Here is an 18,358-nt window from a genome sequence, read left to right as displayed (position 1 = left end):
GATACAATTCTACGTAACTATATACACCATGAGCTGGTACCCATTGATCCAAAAACATCTCCAGTACTGGTTTTCCTAAGTGTTTTCATACTCAAGCATTACATACAGCTTTGGTAAAACAAGTGACAACACAGGTGGCTTGCTTTAATGGTCTTTATTCATTCATGGGATGAGGGCATTGCTGGCTAGGCAGCATTTATTACCCATCCCTAATTGACCAGAGGGCAGTAAAGAGTCAACCACGTTGCTGTGGGTCTGGAGAAGATGGCAGTTTCCTTCCCTAAAGGACATTAGTGAACCAGATGGGTTTTCCAACAATTGAAAAAGGATTCAATGGTCATCATTAGATTCATAATTCCAGATATTTATTGAATTCAAATTTCCACCATCTGCCACGGTGGGATTTGAACCCAGGTCCCCCAGAACGTTACCTGGGTCTCTGGATTAACAGTCCAGCAATAATACCACTAGGCCATCGCCTCCCCAAGATGGTGGAGGTTTAATAGCTGTGCTCTGTTCAGAGAAACAGTCAACTGAAACACGGTCTGGTCAATGATGTCACAATAGTATTTAACACAGGGATCTCAGTAGTAAATTTTATTGATTTGGCAACAGTGAAAATTCAGGAAGAAGGACGACGCATTCAGAACAGTCAGCCCAGTACAAACCAAGAGCTGACATGGGTAATTCATCGCTCGACTACTGTATTAAAGAGTCATAGAGGGGCCGTTAATAGATTGATTAATGTACAGAAAAATCTTTCAAATGATGCATTGAGGAATGATGTCTGAGCACTTATGGATCATGGATGTTCAAGTAGACAATGAAACCCTGAAACAAATTCATGAGGGAAAGGTCCCCCTTTCGATAATAAATGTGCATTTGTTTAGCCAGTCATGGCACAAGGAGCATGGCCTGACCAACTGTCCGTTGAGGGGTTTAATGTGCGTATAATACTGACATGGAAGGTGTCATACATAATAATATGCTAATCAACACTGTTTTGGCAATCCCAGTTTTATCAGAATCAACACTTTCTAAAACCTTATATAGAGGACAGAATATTAGGGTAATTAGAGGAGAGTATTGTTTGAGTTATCATAATATACTGCCATATGCAGCAGAGACAGAAGATAATACAAGAAGCATCACTTTAGATAAGTGCAGTGTAGAAGCTACTTTTGCAGTGTGTCCACATTTGAAATATGAGACAGAAGCAGCAAGGTGTGGGTTTAGCACAACAGCAAACTATATAATGAAAGCTATACAGGCTGCAATTGAAATAACTTATGTTGTATATTGTACAAGGTTGCACACATACAGGGAGATATTGCATTACCACATCACAAAAGGAGTACGAATAAGGGAACAATTGATCCTGTTCTATAACCAGCCATGTGGCACATCAATACCTACAGGTACTGGCTAGGGTGGGAAAGGTAGAACTGGTGGAAATCTACTGGTGAGACTAAACAAAGACTGGATGGGTTAGATTTGTTCTCCTTGGCACAAAAAAAGCTAAGGGAAGATTTGATTGAGACGTACAAAATTGTAAGGGCCCTGACTAGAGTAACTGAGGAGGGCCCTTTGTATCTTAGCTGAGTGGTCGTCAGTAACTCAGGGCCTATATTTAAGGAGATTGATAAAAAGGTTGGAAGGGAGATGAGGAAAAGTGTTTGCATCCAAAGAATGATAGGAGTCTGGAACTCAAAGCCTGAATAGAATAGTCGAGGCAGAAATCCTCAACTCATTTCAAAAGTGTCTGGATATACATCTCAAATATGACAACCTGCAGAACTATGGACTAAATACTGGAAAATGGGATTAGGTCAAATGGTACGCTTTTCAACTGACAGATACATGATGGGGCAAGCAGTCTCATTATATGCCATAAACTCTCAGGTTTTCTATGTAGATTTTTGCCGTTCTAGCCTGTAAATCTTCCTCAGCCACAGCACCTTCGTCAGTGATGGTGTAGTTAAAAGAACAAATCCAAAATTTTACTGTAAGACTTCTGTTAGAACAATAAAGGAGTATGTGGAAAAGAAAACATCACGGGCACGAGAACTTGTAAACAACAGCCTAAAAGGAGTCAGAATGCGATGAATCTGTTTATCCAACTGCTGTTTTTTTTAAACTTTAATGACTAATCATATTCCAAGTAAACCATGGAAAGCTATACATAAATGGTTAGGATTTGAAATAAAGTTTGCATAAAAGGCTACCAGTTAATTCAAAGACGTTCAGATTCAAGGAAAAATTTAGAAGTGAATATGAAATTATTAGAAGAACTACCTGACACAAGACAGTATTGAGTGGAGTTTCCAAGAAATCAGTTTTTGACTGCTATTGTTTTTCGTTTGCATGAACAATTCTAATTCAGAAACTGAACATAAGTTGCTTCAATTTGCAAACTAGAAAAGGCAAGCAATTCTACAAAGCACCCACAATTATGAAGAAAATTAATAATTAAAATGTGTCAGCGAACAAAATAGCTACTGAAACTCAACATGGTCAAATCCACAGTATAGCACATAGTGAGAAAAATATGTACAACATAAGTACTTCTTAAATCATATGAAAAGGACTAACAATTAAGATGAACAAGATCAACATCCGTTGCTTAAACTATCCAACTACTATGAATCAGCAAACAAAGCAAGTAAGGTGTTAATCTCTACAGGTAAAGCAGCAGTGCAAACGTGCGTACGCGAAAGCCAAATAGTTTTCTTACCTTTGTCAAGAAACATGATACCAGCCTTTTGATTAAAAGGTACAAACAAAATACAGAGGTAAGAAATCTACTGAAACAATATAAATAAAATAAAGGTAGGAAAGCTATTTGGTTTTAGCAGTGAGAGTAGAACTCTAGGAGATAATTACAAAATTCATAAGTTTAAAACAAAATTAGATGATATATGGCATACATTATCGAAAAAAAGGATCAAGTAATTTATCATGTATATAGATTCTACAGTTCTAAGGATTAAAGAAAAAAGTTACCTGATCAGGTTTGGTACACATGCAATGTTTGGAGTTTTTGATGTGAACGGTGACGCTACGGAAGCCTCTAATTCAGACAGTGAGATGCCACTGTGTGCTCGCTTTAGTGCCTGTAAATCACATTTATGTTTTATACATTTCCAAAATAGTTAGGAATGTTAACAATCTAAAAATGATAAAAAGAAACTTACACCACAATCATTGGCACCATCTCCACACATTCCCACGTAATAGCTGTCAGAAGAACAAGGATTCAAGCAAGATATTTAATATCTTCAGTGTATTAGTGTTTTCTAATGCGTTGAACGAAATCCAAAGACAACACAATTTTTAGACAACTATTAAATGTTAACAATAATTTAAAATTTTGGTATTGTGGTGGTATTGTTGCACGAGGAATCCAGAAGTATAGGCTAACCACTAACCATCTAGGGACTTGGGTTTGAAGCTCACCATGGTAGATGATGGAATTTGAATTTAATTAATACATTAAGAATTAAAAACCAGTCTATTTATGACACAAAGCTATTATTGATTTTCATAAAAGCCCAAGTAGCCCACCAATGCCCTTCAGAAAAGAAAAAAAAAATCTGACATTCTCATCCAGTCTGGCCGACATACGACTCGAGATCCACAACAATAAGGTTGACTCTTAACTACCCTTTCTAGAGGCCCTCCAAGCTCAGTTGTATCTAATAGTTACAAAGTCTGATAAAAGAACTGCAACTGGGTAGACAACCCAGCATGAAACAAAGCACTGGAAATGACAACAGCATACTACCCTGCTGACCATGCAAAGTCTTCCTTAATAATATTCAGGGGCTTGTGTCAGAATTGGGAGACTGTCGCATAGATTAGTCAAGAACAGCCTGACAGACATTCTCACAGGCTCATACTTTACAACTTCCCAGACACCCACAATCATCATCCCTGGGCATTTTTGTCCCAACATCACAATAAACAAAGGTGGCAGTACCGTACCATAGAGCTGGAAGGGAGTTCTTCTGGGAGTCCTCAACATTGACTCTGGACCCCATGAAGTCTTTAGGCATCAGGTCAAAAATGGGCAAGGAAGCCTCTTGCTGACTACCACCTACCACACCCCTACCAGGGAAAAGAAATCATGGGGAACACTCTCTTCTGGTTCAAGGCTTACATAGCGCAAAGGAAGATGGTTATGGATGCTAGTCAGTCATCTCAGCTCCAGGACATCACTGCAGGAGTTCCGCAGGAGTACCCTAGGCTCAACCATCTCCATTTGCTCCATCAATAATATGTCCTACATTATAAAGTCAGAGGTGGGATGTTTGATAATGATTGAACAACCTTCAGCACTATCCATAACTCCTCAGATATTCAGCAGGCCATGTCAAACCGCCACAAGATCTGGACAATATTTAGGTTTGGCTGATAAGTACCAGGTAATGACAATCTCCAACAAGAGAGAGTCCAACCATTAACCCTCTAACATTCAATGGCATTACCATTGCTGAATCCCCAATATCAACATCTTGGGGGGGTTACCATTGACAACAGCTACAGTGGACCAATCACGCAAATACCATGGCTACAAAAGCAGGTCAGTGTCTGGGATTCTGCACAGAGTGACTCACCTCTTGACCAGCATTTTCAAGGCACAAAGTCATGAGTGTGAATGAAAACTGGCCATTTGTGTGAATGAGTGTGACTCTTTCAAAACGTAAGAAGTTTGCCACTATCCAGGACAAAGCAGACCGTCTGATTGGTACCCTATCTAATGACTTAAACATTTACTCTCTCAGCCATCAATGCGCAGCGTGTACCATCTACAAGATGTACTGGAATAACTCACCAAGGCTCCTTAGACAGTGCCTTCCAAATTGGAGACTTCTACCATCTTGGACAAATGCAGCAGATACAGGGAACACCACAACCTTCAAAAATTCCCTCCAAACCACATACCATCCTGTTACTTCACTGGCGCTGGTACAAAATCCTGGAACTCCTTTCTAATAGCATTACAGATATACCTAGATTACATAGACTCCAACAGTTCATGCAGACCACCTCTCAAAAGCAATTAGGGATGAGCAATAAATGCTGGCCTGACCAGCAAGGCCAATATCTCATGCTTTTTGATCTTATCTTCATTATTTGTTATATTAAAAATAACGATCAAAGCGTTTCTGGATCAGAAAATTCTAAAATGTAGAACTTTTGCCTGAGTCACATGTTCTGGATTCAAGTCCCACTCCAGGATTTGAGAACAAAAAAATAAGGCTGACTCTTCAATAAAGTATTATCGCAGGTAACATCTTTTGGATGAGACTTTAAATCAAAGTCCCGTCTCTGCCTGGTTGGATGAATGTAAAAGAATCCATGGCGTTATTATCAAAGAAGAGCAGGGGAGTTACTCCTGGTATACTGCCTAATATTTATCCACAACTCATTATCACATTACTGCACACGGGAGTTTGCTCCAAGCAAATTGGTTATCATACTTTCAACATTACAAGTGACCACTCTTTAATGTGCGTCAATGGTTATAATGATCTTCAAGATGTTTGGTGGTCCAGAAAAGCAACATATAAACACAAGACTTGTATCCTTTCAAGGAAAGAAACACATTACTACTTATGTACTTGTAACAAACTATAACAAAATTAAAGGAGCAAATTTAATTCTGAAATATAACACAGATGTATTAGAGTACATTGGATTATTATACCTCTTTGCCCAGCTATCTAATAGTTTCCAAATTGAAAATAGTAACTTAGTACTTACTCTACATTTTGAAATGCTTCTACCAGCTGTGTTTTCTGATCAGGAGCCATGCGAGCAAACACTGTCCCATTTAGTATCAACTGGGATGAACAAAAGAACATTTTAGTTATGTACAATCATAAATATCTGTAGCCAAAGTTATTCAGAAAACATCAGTTGCCAATTACTGACTTTTGAAAGTAGATCCTGAAAATGTTCATTTATAACAGAAAAGGATTTGCCATCCATTGCAAAATGGTAATAGTTCATCTGATGGAGACCATCTCCAGAGCCCTCATTTTCCACTTTAATGTCCATGGCCTGTAAAGTAGTTCAAATCGAACATGAAATTAAAGATTTAACAGCAACATATTTAACTACTCACAAAACTAACAAAACATCTCTATCATGTTATGTAGCAGTCCAATTGGTCTATCATGTCTGAGTTCACACTACTCTTTGGTTGGAGGTCTGCAGCCCCCTATATTAATTTCACATCAGAGATAGTAGGAACTGCCGATCTGGAGTCTGAGATAACAAGGTGTGGAGCTGGATGAACACAGCAGGCCAGGCAGCATCACAGGAGCAGGAAAGCTGATGTTTCGGGTCTGGATCCTTCTTCAGAAATAGGGGTGGGGATAGGGGCTCTGAAATAAATAGAGAGATGGGGACGCGATGATAGAAGGTGGATAGTACAAGTGAGTGTTCGTAGGGAGTTGGGATGGGGGTTGGTCAGTGAGGAGGGATATCAGCCTTGACCTGTCCGTCTTTTCTCCCACCTATCCACTCCTCCCACCTCACTGACCAACCCCCACCCCTACTTCCTACCGACTAGCCTCATCCCTGCCTCCTTGACCTGTCTGTCTTCCCTCCCACCTACCCACCCCTCCCTCCTCACTGACCAACTCCCATCTCAACTCCCTATCTACACTCACCTGTACTGGCTTCATCCCCGCCTCCTTGACCTGACCGTCTTCTCTCCACCTATCTGCTCCACTATGCACGTTCTATCATTGCCTTCCCGTCTCTCTATTTATTTCAGAGCCGCCTTCCCCTCCCCCACTTCTGAAGAAGGGTCCAGACCCGAAACGTCAGCTTTCCTGCTCCTCTGACGCTGCCTGGCCTGCTGTGTTCATCCAGCTCCACACCTTAATTTCACATCACTCCTTCCTGCCCGCCACCATTGTTCCCCCCATTTATCTTCAAGTTCTTCCTTTTGATATATCATCCAATTTCCTTTCAGGTTGAGGGCCCTGTCGACAACGGAGCTGGCGAATCCTCGGTTGAGGAAGAAGGTGGACATTTCAGAGGCTCCTTTGTCAAAGTTGGCCTCATCTGAACATATACGACGGAGACGGAGGAACTGAGAGAATGGGATTTCTTTACAGGAAGTGGGGTGTGAGGATGTATAGTCCAGGTAGCGGTGGGAGTCAGTGGGTTTGTAGTGGATATTAGTGGCCAGTCTATCCCCAGAAATGGAAACAGAAATGTCGACGAAGGGAAGGAAGGAGACCACAGTTGGAGTATCATGTATCGTATTGCTTTCCTTATTGAAGGAAAGAATTAAATGTGTTGGAAGCAGTTCCAAGAAGATTACTAGTATAGACAAGTAAAAAAGACTGCATCTTTTATTTTACTGTATTTTTGATAGTCAATTGCAATGCAAAAAGGACTCTCAAGAACCAAGGATTGTGAAAGAAATTGTTGTGCTCAATGTGCCTAAACAATCAATATATAAGTAATTACGCAGATTTTTTTCACTGGTTTAAAATACTCTAGATTTATTGTATGATTAAAATCCATACAGATTATTTTATAAACTCTGTTTATCAATTAAGGAAATAACAGATTGTCATACCTCTGAAGCTGCAGTGGTTATATCAAGGTGTCTCGGAGCATTATCTGCGTACAGCCAATGTATTTTTGCAGTCTTCCCATCTTTCGGAGGCAAAGCTTCTGCAATAATTACTTTATCCTGAGGTAAAATCATCCCAGAGTTTCTGGCGACAGAAACCGCTGTTAGCATATTATCTCCTGGTAGAACACAAAAGTATGATTAAATAATAAATGTGCAATGGAATCTTTTCTTTTAATGTCATGGATTAAAATCCATCTAAATTTTTCATTTTATTCTTTTCAGGTCTAGAAACATAATTAAACTTTGATTGATATTGTTATATCTTTGTTGAATTTTACCCACACTTCTGATTAAAAGTTACACTGATAGGAAAGGACTTAATATTTTCAGTAAGTACCCATCTCTGCCCTCATGACATCTGTACAATGCAAATCAATGAGCATTCCTTTGTCCCATGAATTATAACATAAATTATTTCAATCAATATACTAATATTCACATCGGAAACAGAATCAATTAATTGCATTGAAATTCCTTCTGATGTCACCCACAACTGTAACTCAATGTCTCAGGTTCCAAGTTAAATAATTTTTTTCACTATGACATAGCTATGGGATCATTCCTCAGGCAAACTGCATATAATTATTAGCAGTTACATTGACAAAAAATCTTCAGTGTCTGATAGTGACATGTGAAGTGAAATGTTCCATTCCCATATACTGGTATTCTTTGACTTGTAAGGAGAAAGAAATTTAACAAAAAAGAAAATCACAAATAACACGAAACATAAATGGTCATTTAAATTTTCTTAAAATGCATACAAAATTTGGTCAGTCATAGGTGACAGGAGATGTTTTAACTCATGTGATGCCAGCCAATATTTCCTAGTTAGTCTTGGACCTTTTCTTTCTAAACATACTTTCCCTCATGTAGACGAAAGCCATGACACCACTATTTTGTCATGACTCACCCCATAAGACCGTAAGATGTTGCAGCAGAAGTAGATCATCAATTCTGCTCTGCCATTCAATGAGATTATGGTTGATCTAATAATCCTTGGATCTACTTTTCTGCATTTTCCCATAACCCTCGAATCCCTTACTGATTAAAGGCCAATCTTTTCTCAGCCTTGAATATACATAACAACCCAACCTTCACGTTAAACAATTGCACTGATTCACCATCTTCCAAGAGAAGAAAGTCCTCATATATCTTAAATTCTGTACTCTAGTTTGAGTCACCCCCACAACAGAAAACAAGTTCTCAGCATCTACTGTGTCAAGCCCTCTAAAAATCTTACATTCTTCAATGTCACCTCTCATTCTTCCAAAACCCAATGAGTATAGGTTCAACCTACTCAACCTCTCCTCATAAGAAAATCTCTCAATACCTTGGACCAACCTAGTGATTGTTCTCTGGACTGCCTCCTCAGATTTCCTCAGATAGGAGGGCCAAAACTGTACATAGTATTCTAGATGTGGTCTAACCAGTGTCTTGTATAGTTTCAGCAAAACTTTCCTATTTTTGCATTCCATTCTTTTTGACATAAAGGCCAAGAATCCACTTGCCTTCCCTTTTACCTATTACTAGTTTTTTGTGATTCATGCACAAGCACCCCAAATTCTGTGCTGCAGCTTTCTGAAGTCTTTCTCCACTTAATATTCAGCTCTTCGATTCTTCTTGCCAAAGTGCATAATTTCATATTTTCCTACATAGTCCATCTGCCAAGATTTTGCCACTTTCTTAACCTGTCTATATTCCTCTGTAGACTGTGTGTCATCCTTACTATAAGGCCATAAGACCATAAGACATAGGAGCAGAAATTAGGCCTTTCGGCCAATCGAGTCTGCTCTGCCATTCAATCATGGCTGATAAGTTCCTCAACCCTATTCTCTGGCCTTCTCCCCATAACCCTTGATCCCCTTGATAATCAAGAACCTATCTATCTCAGTCTTAAATGTACTCAATGACCTGGCCTCCACAGCCTTCTGTGGCAGTGAATTCCATAGATTCACCACTCTCTGGCTGAAGAAGTTTCTCCTTATCTCCGTTCTAAAAGGTCTTTCCTTTACTCTAAGGATGTGCCCTCGGGTCCCAGACTCTCCTACCAATGGAAGCATCTTCCTAACATCCCCATTTTGTCCAAGCCATTCAGTATTCTGAAAGTTTCAATTAGATCCCCCATCATCCTTCTAAACTACTACTTGCCTTCAGACCTATTTCTGTGTCACCTGCACACTTGATATTTGCACTTACCTCATCCAACTTATGAATAGATATTGTAAATAATTGTGGCCCAAAAAGTAACCCTTGTGGCATTATAGTTGTAGGTCACCATCATGAATTTGCCTCCCCTTTTCGTCTCGTCTTTTTATTAATTAGCTAATCATCTATGTACATTTGAATCTTATCAAACAGCCTTACTTGCAGTATCTCATCAAATGCCTTTTAAAAATTCCAAATATACTTCAGTTACTGATTCCCCTTTATTTATCTGCTAGTTAACCCATTAAAGGATTCTAATAAATTTATCAGGGATGTTTTCCTCTTCATGAAGCCATGCTGACTCTGCTTGATTATGTTGGCTAGCAAACTCACTCAAGATGCCAATCCAGTCCTTCCTTCTTACAAAAGATGGGAGCTCCACATTCCTGAAAGGAAATTCTTCTCAAGGCTCCCTCAGAAGATGTTGTCTAAGGTAAGTACGTAAATGTGATGCTAATGTGCTGGGAGGGCAGGGCACCAGATGGGTAGCTGAGTAGGGTGCCTACAGTCTGCCAGCTGAGAAGGAGCAGGTTGCCAGGGGTACAAAGCCAAATGAGTAGGGGATAGGATGGCAGGGTAGGGTGCCAGCTGGCTAGTGGGTAGGGTGTCAGAAGGGGGTAGGATACCAAGTGATGAGGGTGCAAAGTGGCAAAGTAGTGATGCAGAGTTTATGGTAGGTTGGTGCATGTGGGTAGGAGAAACTGGGTCTGGCATGGGGAGGGAAGGGTGCAAACCAGTTCTTGGGATTCTGGCCCAGTGTCGGGAGAGGGCAGTGGCGCCGGTGGTGTGCAATATCTCAGAAGGGTGTCAATATCTCAAAAGGGTGTCAATATCTCAAAAGGGTGTCAATATCTCAAAAGGGTGTCAGTTCTGCTCTGACTGAGAATTGGTTGGGGTCAAAGGTCAGCTCCAAGGCATGGTAGTGGCAGTGCAGAGTGGGTTCAGGATCTGGTGATATAAGGGATCTGCGGTTGTGCAGTTCAGGGCGTGTGAGGTAAATTTGGGGTCTGCTAACTAGTTACTCAAGAGTTAAAATTTTTTTTAATAGTCTGGCGTTCCATGAGTACCTATTTTAACTAATTTCAGCAGTACTCTCCCAAGTCTTTGATTTAAATGGACACTTTTGGAGTTTGCCTGGTGCAAATGAACTGCTCAGCGGAAAATTTGATTGGGTATTCTGCAAGGTCCCCGTTGACACCCCTGATCTACACTGGAATCATAACTATCCGGCTAGCAGAAAACCCAGGCCATTGTGTAGTTCTAAATGCTCTGCTATTGTATCCTTCTCAATTTCAGATGTTAAGCTAACCAGCCGTGCAGTTACCCATATCTTATCTCCCTCCTTTTTTTTAAGGAAGGGTGCTATATTAGCAGTCTTCCGATCCTTTGAAACTTTTCAGAATCTCAGGATTCTTGGAAAATTGTGTGTGCTCTGTTAACTATCTCCTTAATATCCTTGGATGTAATTCATCAGGGCCAAGAGGCCTTTAGCTCCATTGGTTCCCTAGTAGTCTTCTTCTAGTGTTAGTTATTGAATTTATTTCCTCTGACAACCATGTCACCCCCACCCCACCCACCTATTACCCTTTCAAATTGTGTCATTTTTTCGGTCCCCATTATTATTTCCCCAGCCTCGTTCTCTAACAGACTGATGTTCAGTCTTTCTCTTCCTTTCTATACATTTAAAAGATCTCTCACTGTTCAATTTGATATTACTTGCTAGTTTACCCTCAAATGTTTACTTTTGTCCACTCACAACTTACCTGTAAATGTATGCACCCTACTCCCATGCTATCTTCATATAATTAAGGCTAGAATACAGTTGGTTCCTTCATCCAAGTCATTGGTCTAAATCACATGTATTTCAGCATCAGTACTGATCTCTGAGGCACTCCACTATTATTCGCCAATGTGAAAATGATCCATTCATCAAGACTCTGTTTCCTGCTAGTTAGCCAGTCCTCATTCCATGCTAATATATCACCCTCAACGCCATGTACTTTTGTCAGAGTTCCTTATCAAATGCTTTTTGGAACAACAGAACTGTTTCTAACCCAACATTCTCAATGTTTTTCTGAGAGTTTGGACACTCAGTCTGTTGAACACTGCCAACTGTAAACACTTTGCACTTTCTTCCCAGCAAAACAAGCATGACCCAACCCCCCAAATTTCTAAAAATCTTACAACCAAAGCTAACACAGGTCACAAAACCTCTTCATTCTACCTTAAACGTAGTCCTAAGAACACAACTTTATAAACTGCACAAGTGTATCAACCAACTATTCGCCTCAGGATGGTGAGTGTACTTCCATTATATCTCACTCAAATGCTACAGCAGCCAGCCAAAACAGCTGCATTCAAACAGATATACTAGCTCAACTCTTTTAAGCATTGCATTAAGCAGTTGTTAATTCAGCAGCCGATGGAGACTACTAAAGGAAAGGCATTTGCTCTTCATGCCTATGACTCTTATAATGTGTTGCTCTATTGTCATGCAAATAATTCAGATCATGGCACTTTGTGGGTTGCTGCATACGCTACTAATACTGTGCTAATAATACACAGCAATTGCCATTATAAAGACAGCACATGATAAATATGGAAGGGCTTTTAAAATTCTACAGAGCAATTACTAAAATCCTGGCAAAATGTGAAACACTCATACAATTGCAGTTGCAGGAAATAAAAAACATTACCTGTAACCATAACTGTGCGAATATTAGCTTTTCTGAGTTTTTCAAGAACACTAGACGAATCAGGCTTTAGCTTGTTTTGCATTATAATAAAGCCCATAAACTCCATGTTGCTTTCAATGGCATCCCTGTCAAGAGCAAGGTTTGTTAAGTATTAAATTTCACAATTCATTATTGCACAATGCAAATTACTTTTAAACTGCACAAGCCACATATAAAAAGGTGTCAATAACTTAATGTTTCAGTGTCACAGACAAAATGTATGTGGTCCCTTTATTCCCCATGATCAGTACATATTGTGATGAAAGAGACTTTGTTTTATTACCCTTAGAGAGTTGATTGCAATTAAATAAATTCAGTTTTTGTGAGTTTAAAGGAAGGCTATTTATTCTCATACTCTTACCCTGAAGTCTCTCCATCTCTCTTTCTCACTCTCTCTCACTCACACACACAATACAGATGAAGACAATATACCAATATAACTTATGATTATCTGAGCTTCTTTCATGGCAGATCTGTACTATGTCAGGTGAATCAGATACTTTAAAGTTGCTGCAAGGCTGTTGTAAAAGTGAAGGAGTTTCAGCAGTTTGTGCAGCTTAATTTTTAGGATGTTACTTCTCAGGTGAAGTTGCAGTTGAAGTTGGAATATGTTGACAGAATCCTTCCTTCTATTGTGATATCTGCTTACAAGGTATTGCTGTCAATTAATTTGGCTGCTTTATGACTTAGAGTTAATTCAATGGCTTTTGATGGAAGCTGTGTGTGCAGAATAACTTCTGTTGATTTTAAACGCAGACAAAAAGCATGGCTGTCTCATCATGTGATATTTCACACACTCAAAGCCCTTTTCCAAATAAGGTGGGTGGGTTATACTGATAACTTATTCTGTGTTATCAGCTTGAGTGCTTAAGATTGTCAGAGTCTTTGTACTTCAATGACACATTCAATTTTATGATTTATTTCCATCTAATCATTCTGCTCAAAGTTATTACACACATCTGGAGCAGGTGAGACTTGAATGTGGGACTCCTAGATCAGAAGTAGGAACATGACTACTGTGCCACAACAGTCTTTACAATTAGACGATAAAAAACATTTTGTATTGGTTTCAGGGAAAGATATTGATTAATAGCAGTCTGGATTGTTCAGGAGAAAGTTTCTTATGTGAATTAGAATCAATCGGACAGGCATCTTTTGCAGTCTATTGTGTCCATTTTATAAGATACCAAAATAATTTAAATTTCAGAATATACTGGTATACTGATATGACACAAGATATGCAGAAAGACTTTGCTGCAATCCAAATTAGAGGAAAAAAAATAAAACAAGTAAAATTAAACATTGGCAGGTAGACTAATCCTTCTAATAAATTTAAACATGGGCAGCACTGTGTCTCAGTGGTTAGCACTACCGCCTCACAGCACCAGGGACCCAGATTCAATTCTACCCTCAAGTGACTGTTTAGGCGGAGTTTGCACATTCTCCCCATGTCTGCGTGGGTTTCCTCTGAGTGCTCCGGTTTCCTCCCACAGTCCAAAGATGTGCAACTTAGATGGGTTGGCCTTACTAAATTGCTCATTGTGTTCAGGGATGTGCAGGCTAGGTGTGTTAGCCAAGGGGAATGCAGGGTCACAGGAACAGGGTAGGGTTGGGTCTGGGTAGGATGTCCTTCAAAGGGTTGGCGTGGGCCCAAATGGCCTGCTTCCACAATGTGGGGGATCCTATGATTCTATGATGTTCAGTATGATCATTTTATAAGATAGGTTATATCATTCTAATAAAACTACACAATTGATAGCTTGCATTACAATTTGCTCTATAATGTAATTTTATTAATATATTTTTGATTAAAAGTGCTTTCATTATTGTAAAACTCTACAATGTAGATTTATTAAACAAATGACTAACAAAGGCAGGGAGACAGAAAGCAGAAACTATGAGCCTATCGGCTTTGCATCTGTCATAGGGAAGATCTTAAAACTTATTATTAAAGAACCTATAGCAGAGCACTTAGAAAAGTACAAGGTAATCAGGCAGCATCAACATGGTTTTGTGAAAGGAAAAATCATGTTTAACCAATTTATTAAAAGTTCTTTGAGAAAGAACCAGTAGATGTATACTCCGATTTCCACAGGCATCTGATAAGGTGCCACATCAAAGACTATTGCGCTCAAAGCAGATCATAGAAGGTTTACTAGACTATACCTGAAATGGCTGGGCTGTCTTATGAGGAAGGAATGGGCACGTTAAGGTTGTATCTACTGGAGTTCAGGAGATTAAGAGGCAACTTGATTGAAACATACAGGATCCAGATAGGTCAAGGTAGGTCATGCTGAAAGGTACTTCTTCTTACAGGAGAATCAGAAACCAGGGCTCCCAGTTTCAAAATAAAGGTTTGCCCATTTATGAGAAGTAAGGAGAGTTTTTTTTCTTTCAGTGAATGATGAGTCTTTGGAACCCTCTTTCTCAAAAGGTGCTGTAAACAAATCTCTGAACAAATTTTAAGAGAGGTAGATATAAATTTTGATAAGCAAGGGGTTAAAAGGTCAATGGGGCCATGTAAGCACATGGAATAATTTGATTAGTTATGATCTAGTGAAGGGTCTGCTTCTAATTTGGACATTCATAAAAATAGAGAATCAGTAGCCTACAACATCCTGGTCTTCATTCAGACAGACATGGCATAGATTTTAACAGTGATCCAGCCGATGAGAATATGCACCTAGATACTTACCTGACCCATAAAGTAAAATTTGGCATTGAATAACTGCAAGTGTATCAGCATTATCTTTCATTCTGATTGCTACATGTTAAGTGGATGCACAGGGCTTAAATTGATGATTGTTTAAATCATGTTCTAATTCATAGGGACAAGAAAGACTGAAAGTTAAAAAAGTCTGAAATCTTTTTGAAATAAATAATTATGCCCATATTTTGGCAATAAAAAAGCAAAGACATTATAGTGTGAGGAATCAGCGATTATACCACTTAGGACCTGTAACGACATGCAAATGCTTCCAGGCAATCTCAAATGGTTGAAAATGTAAAACTACTATGATTTGAATGCAGGGATAACAAGGTGTAGAGCTGGATGAACACAGCAGACCAAGCAGCATCAGAGGAGCAGGAAAGCTGACGTTTCGGGCCTAGACCCTTCTTCAGAAATGAATTGAATGCAATTAGCTCATTTCTACACTCTAGATTTAACAGCCTCATGACGTGGCCAAGATGCTGACATTCCTGTTATAAAGGAACAGGATATAAACCTAACTAAAGAAAATCCATCATAGTGTAGTGAGGCTTCCCTGAGAAGTGGGTAGGAGTTGGTGAAAGCGGGACCAGGGACTGGGAAGCAGAATGGGATTGGGAAAGCAGGAAAGCAGGAGTGGAAGGGTTGGGCAGAGGATAGTGAAAGAGAGGGGGAAATAGGGGTCCAGATTTCTGCTGAGTCAAGTTGATTGAACTTGCTAATTTTTAACCAGGTCTTTCAACAGTGACAATCGATATGAGTTTTAACATCTTCCTCCTCATGCCTAAATGGGGAATTTTTAAGATCTAACACCTAGAGTTAGAAAATTATGATTTTAAAAAGGTCCTCCAAGGTGCTTGTTCCCTGAACATAAAGACAGCTGACTGAGATGCTATGGCCAAAAGCTCACTCAAGGATACACAGGATGAAATAATGGTCCTGGGGAAAGAGGATATGATTTATAGCAGGTATCAATTAGTATCAAACTGTCCACCACCAGCATTTCAAGTGCATTTGCAGAAAGTCTTCATTACTGTTACCAAAAGATTAAATCGGAAGAGGAAGAGGAAGAGGAACCCAGATGGGCGTGAAAGAGCCTCTTTCTGAAAGGACTCCAGCTATCAGTCTACAACATATTTAGTGTTTTAACAGTAAAAGAGTGGACTGGAGTTAATCTGTTGTACTACCAAAGCCTGGGGACAATAAATAATCCAAACAACTACAAAGGCGAAGGTTGCAGTAATACAAGGACAGAAGTCTGGACTGCCTAAGACCCCTGCAAATTTGCTGTATCCAGTGCAATTGGCTAAATATGATTGTCATTGTAAGCAATGGAGAGCAAGAGGCTGACAAGAAAAGCAAGTCCCCAATTCCCACCATCTCCGCCTTCTATACAAATAAGCCCAAACCCACCCAAACAGTGAGTCGAAAGAGAAGTCAGTGATAAAACCCATGAGGATTGGATAGGGAACTCAAAAGGTGTTTTGGTGGCAACCTAACATCCCAAGCTAACAAGCCAGAGTCATTATAACTCCTAACAGACTCTCAGAAAAAGATGGCATCCCCTCTCGAGCAATAGCATGGGAGACCATTAGTTTGAAATGTTGATAGAAGATGTCAGTAAACAACGCTAATTAACTCCGGCTACTCCCCAGTGATTATCGATGACATCTGCCCAGAGTCCACAAGAGGCTCACAAGACATCCTGACAGAATTCAGCAATTCAGCTGTATAGGGCTCCATACTCATTGAATAAAATATAGACAGGATCCAAGTCACAGAATCATCCAAATATGCACTGCAACTCAAAGAGTTTAGTGAAAAATTAAAAATTCCTGAGGTGAAAGGTACCCAGTGTGCAACAGACATCAAGAGAATTCTCAATAGGCAGTCTAAACAGAGAAATATGTTGGAAAATCTCTGAAGTGGTAGCCTGCTGTGCTTCTGTATGGGTTTCATATCTACCGTACAAAGTATAGGCAGCTCCAAGAGTGCACAGCTGTGGTAGTGAGACAGGATAAGGAATTCTGGCAACTAAAACAGATCACGCAAAATAAAAATCAGATATAGGTTAGCTGCACCTGCTATTTCCAATGCAAGAGCAAGTAAAAACTCCAAGTGTGAAACAGAATTCTTCCCAAATTTACCTAAATTTGAACCACAAATCTGAAAACAGCCGGCAGTTGAAATTGCTATCTTAAAAAACAGGGCAGATGGCCTTGGACTTTCCTGGGGCTGTGACAGGAAGCAATTCCCTTGGCGATTCCAGCTGATCAGCAGCACAGTTGAAAATGCTTACCCCTCTACTTCACCTCTCCAATGGAGCAAGGAGAACTGGCGTGCAAATACACTGAAGAAAGAACAAGGACAATGGGAGAAGGCACTGGCAACACTGTCACAAGCTTGCTCAAATCCCTCTCTCCCAATGAAGCTAAACAGTCTCACAAAGGACATCAGATGGTGTTTGCAGGCAGATTCTGAAGAGCATAATTTATATTCGAGTCGTCATTGCTAAAAAAGGGTGCTGTTCGCAAACACTGGATTGCGAAATGAGTTAAAAAGTTCAGAGAAACTTGACAATAATCTGAGATGTTATGGTTTTTGTGCCATAATGTAGAAGATGAGAAATGGTGCAATTATTTCTAAAATATAAAGCATGAGGTTTTGACAGAAATCCAATTTGAACTCAGAGCTAGAGAATTGTTTTAAGGAAGACAAAAGTAAACAAGAGAGATATGGAAAAGATAACATTCCCATTCTACAGTTGGTCCACATAATTGTAGCACAGGTTTTTTTTAAAACTTGTGTTCCTCTTTAATTCTTCTGGTCTTGGAATCCTTGTTGTCTTAAAAAAATCTTGAGTGAGAAATATCTTATAAAATGCTAAAGGTTTTGAAACAACTGCAAAGTCAAAGACAACAATTTTTTTTAAACAAATGAAATTTTCTGGAAAGGCCTTTGCTTCTTGGAATAAAATAAGAAAATTATGACATGGCATCACTTGGTGAATACTTTGTCACATCCACTTTCTGATCATAATGTTAA

General features: G+C 39.4%; 1 protein-coding gene across 5 annotated transcripts in view; it reads right to left on the bottom strand.

Moving 5' to 3' along the window:
• atp13a3 (ATPase 13A3) overlaps positions 1 to 18,358 on the bottom strand; it is a 129,628-nt gene that overhangs the window by 41,527 nt on the left and 69,743 nt on the right. For all 5 annotated transcript variants that reach the window (XR_007263487.1, XR_007263488.1, XM_048604250.1 and 2 more), the window contains exons 20-25: positions 12,565 to 12,689; positions 7,604 to 7,779; positions 5,938 to 6,066; positions 5,767 to 5,846; positions 3,195 to 3,237; positions 3,004 to 3,113 (exon numbers count right to left, since the gene is read on the bottom strand). Coding sequence is in view for 3 of the 5 variants with exons in the window: in XM_048604250.1 (XP_048460207.1) it covers positions 3,004 to 3,113; positions 3,195 to 3,237; positions 5,767 to 5,846; positions 5,938 to 6,066; positions 7,604 to 7,779; positions 12,565 to 12,689 (663 nt within the window). In the remaining 2 variants the exon portion in view is untranslated. The remainder of the gene's footprint in view (positions 1 to 3,003; positions 3,114 to 3,194; positions 3,238 to 5,766; positions 5,847 to 5,937; positions 6,067 to 7,603; positions 7,780 to 12,564; positions 12,690 to 18,358) is intronic.

This window comes from Rhincodon typus, chromosome 13 (assembly GCF_021869965.1).
Source record: "Rhincodon typus isolate 14 chromosome 13, sRhiTyp1.1, whole genome shotgun sequence".
Taxonomy (NCBI): Eukaryota; Metazoa; Chordata; class Chondrichthyes; order Orectolobiformes; family Rhincodontidae; genus Rhincodon; species Rhincodon typus.
The sequence above is the reverse complement of the archived record's forward strand: the minus strand, read 5'-3'. Positions and strand labels throughout refer to the sequence as shown.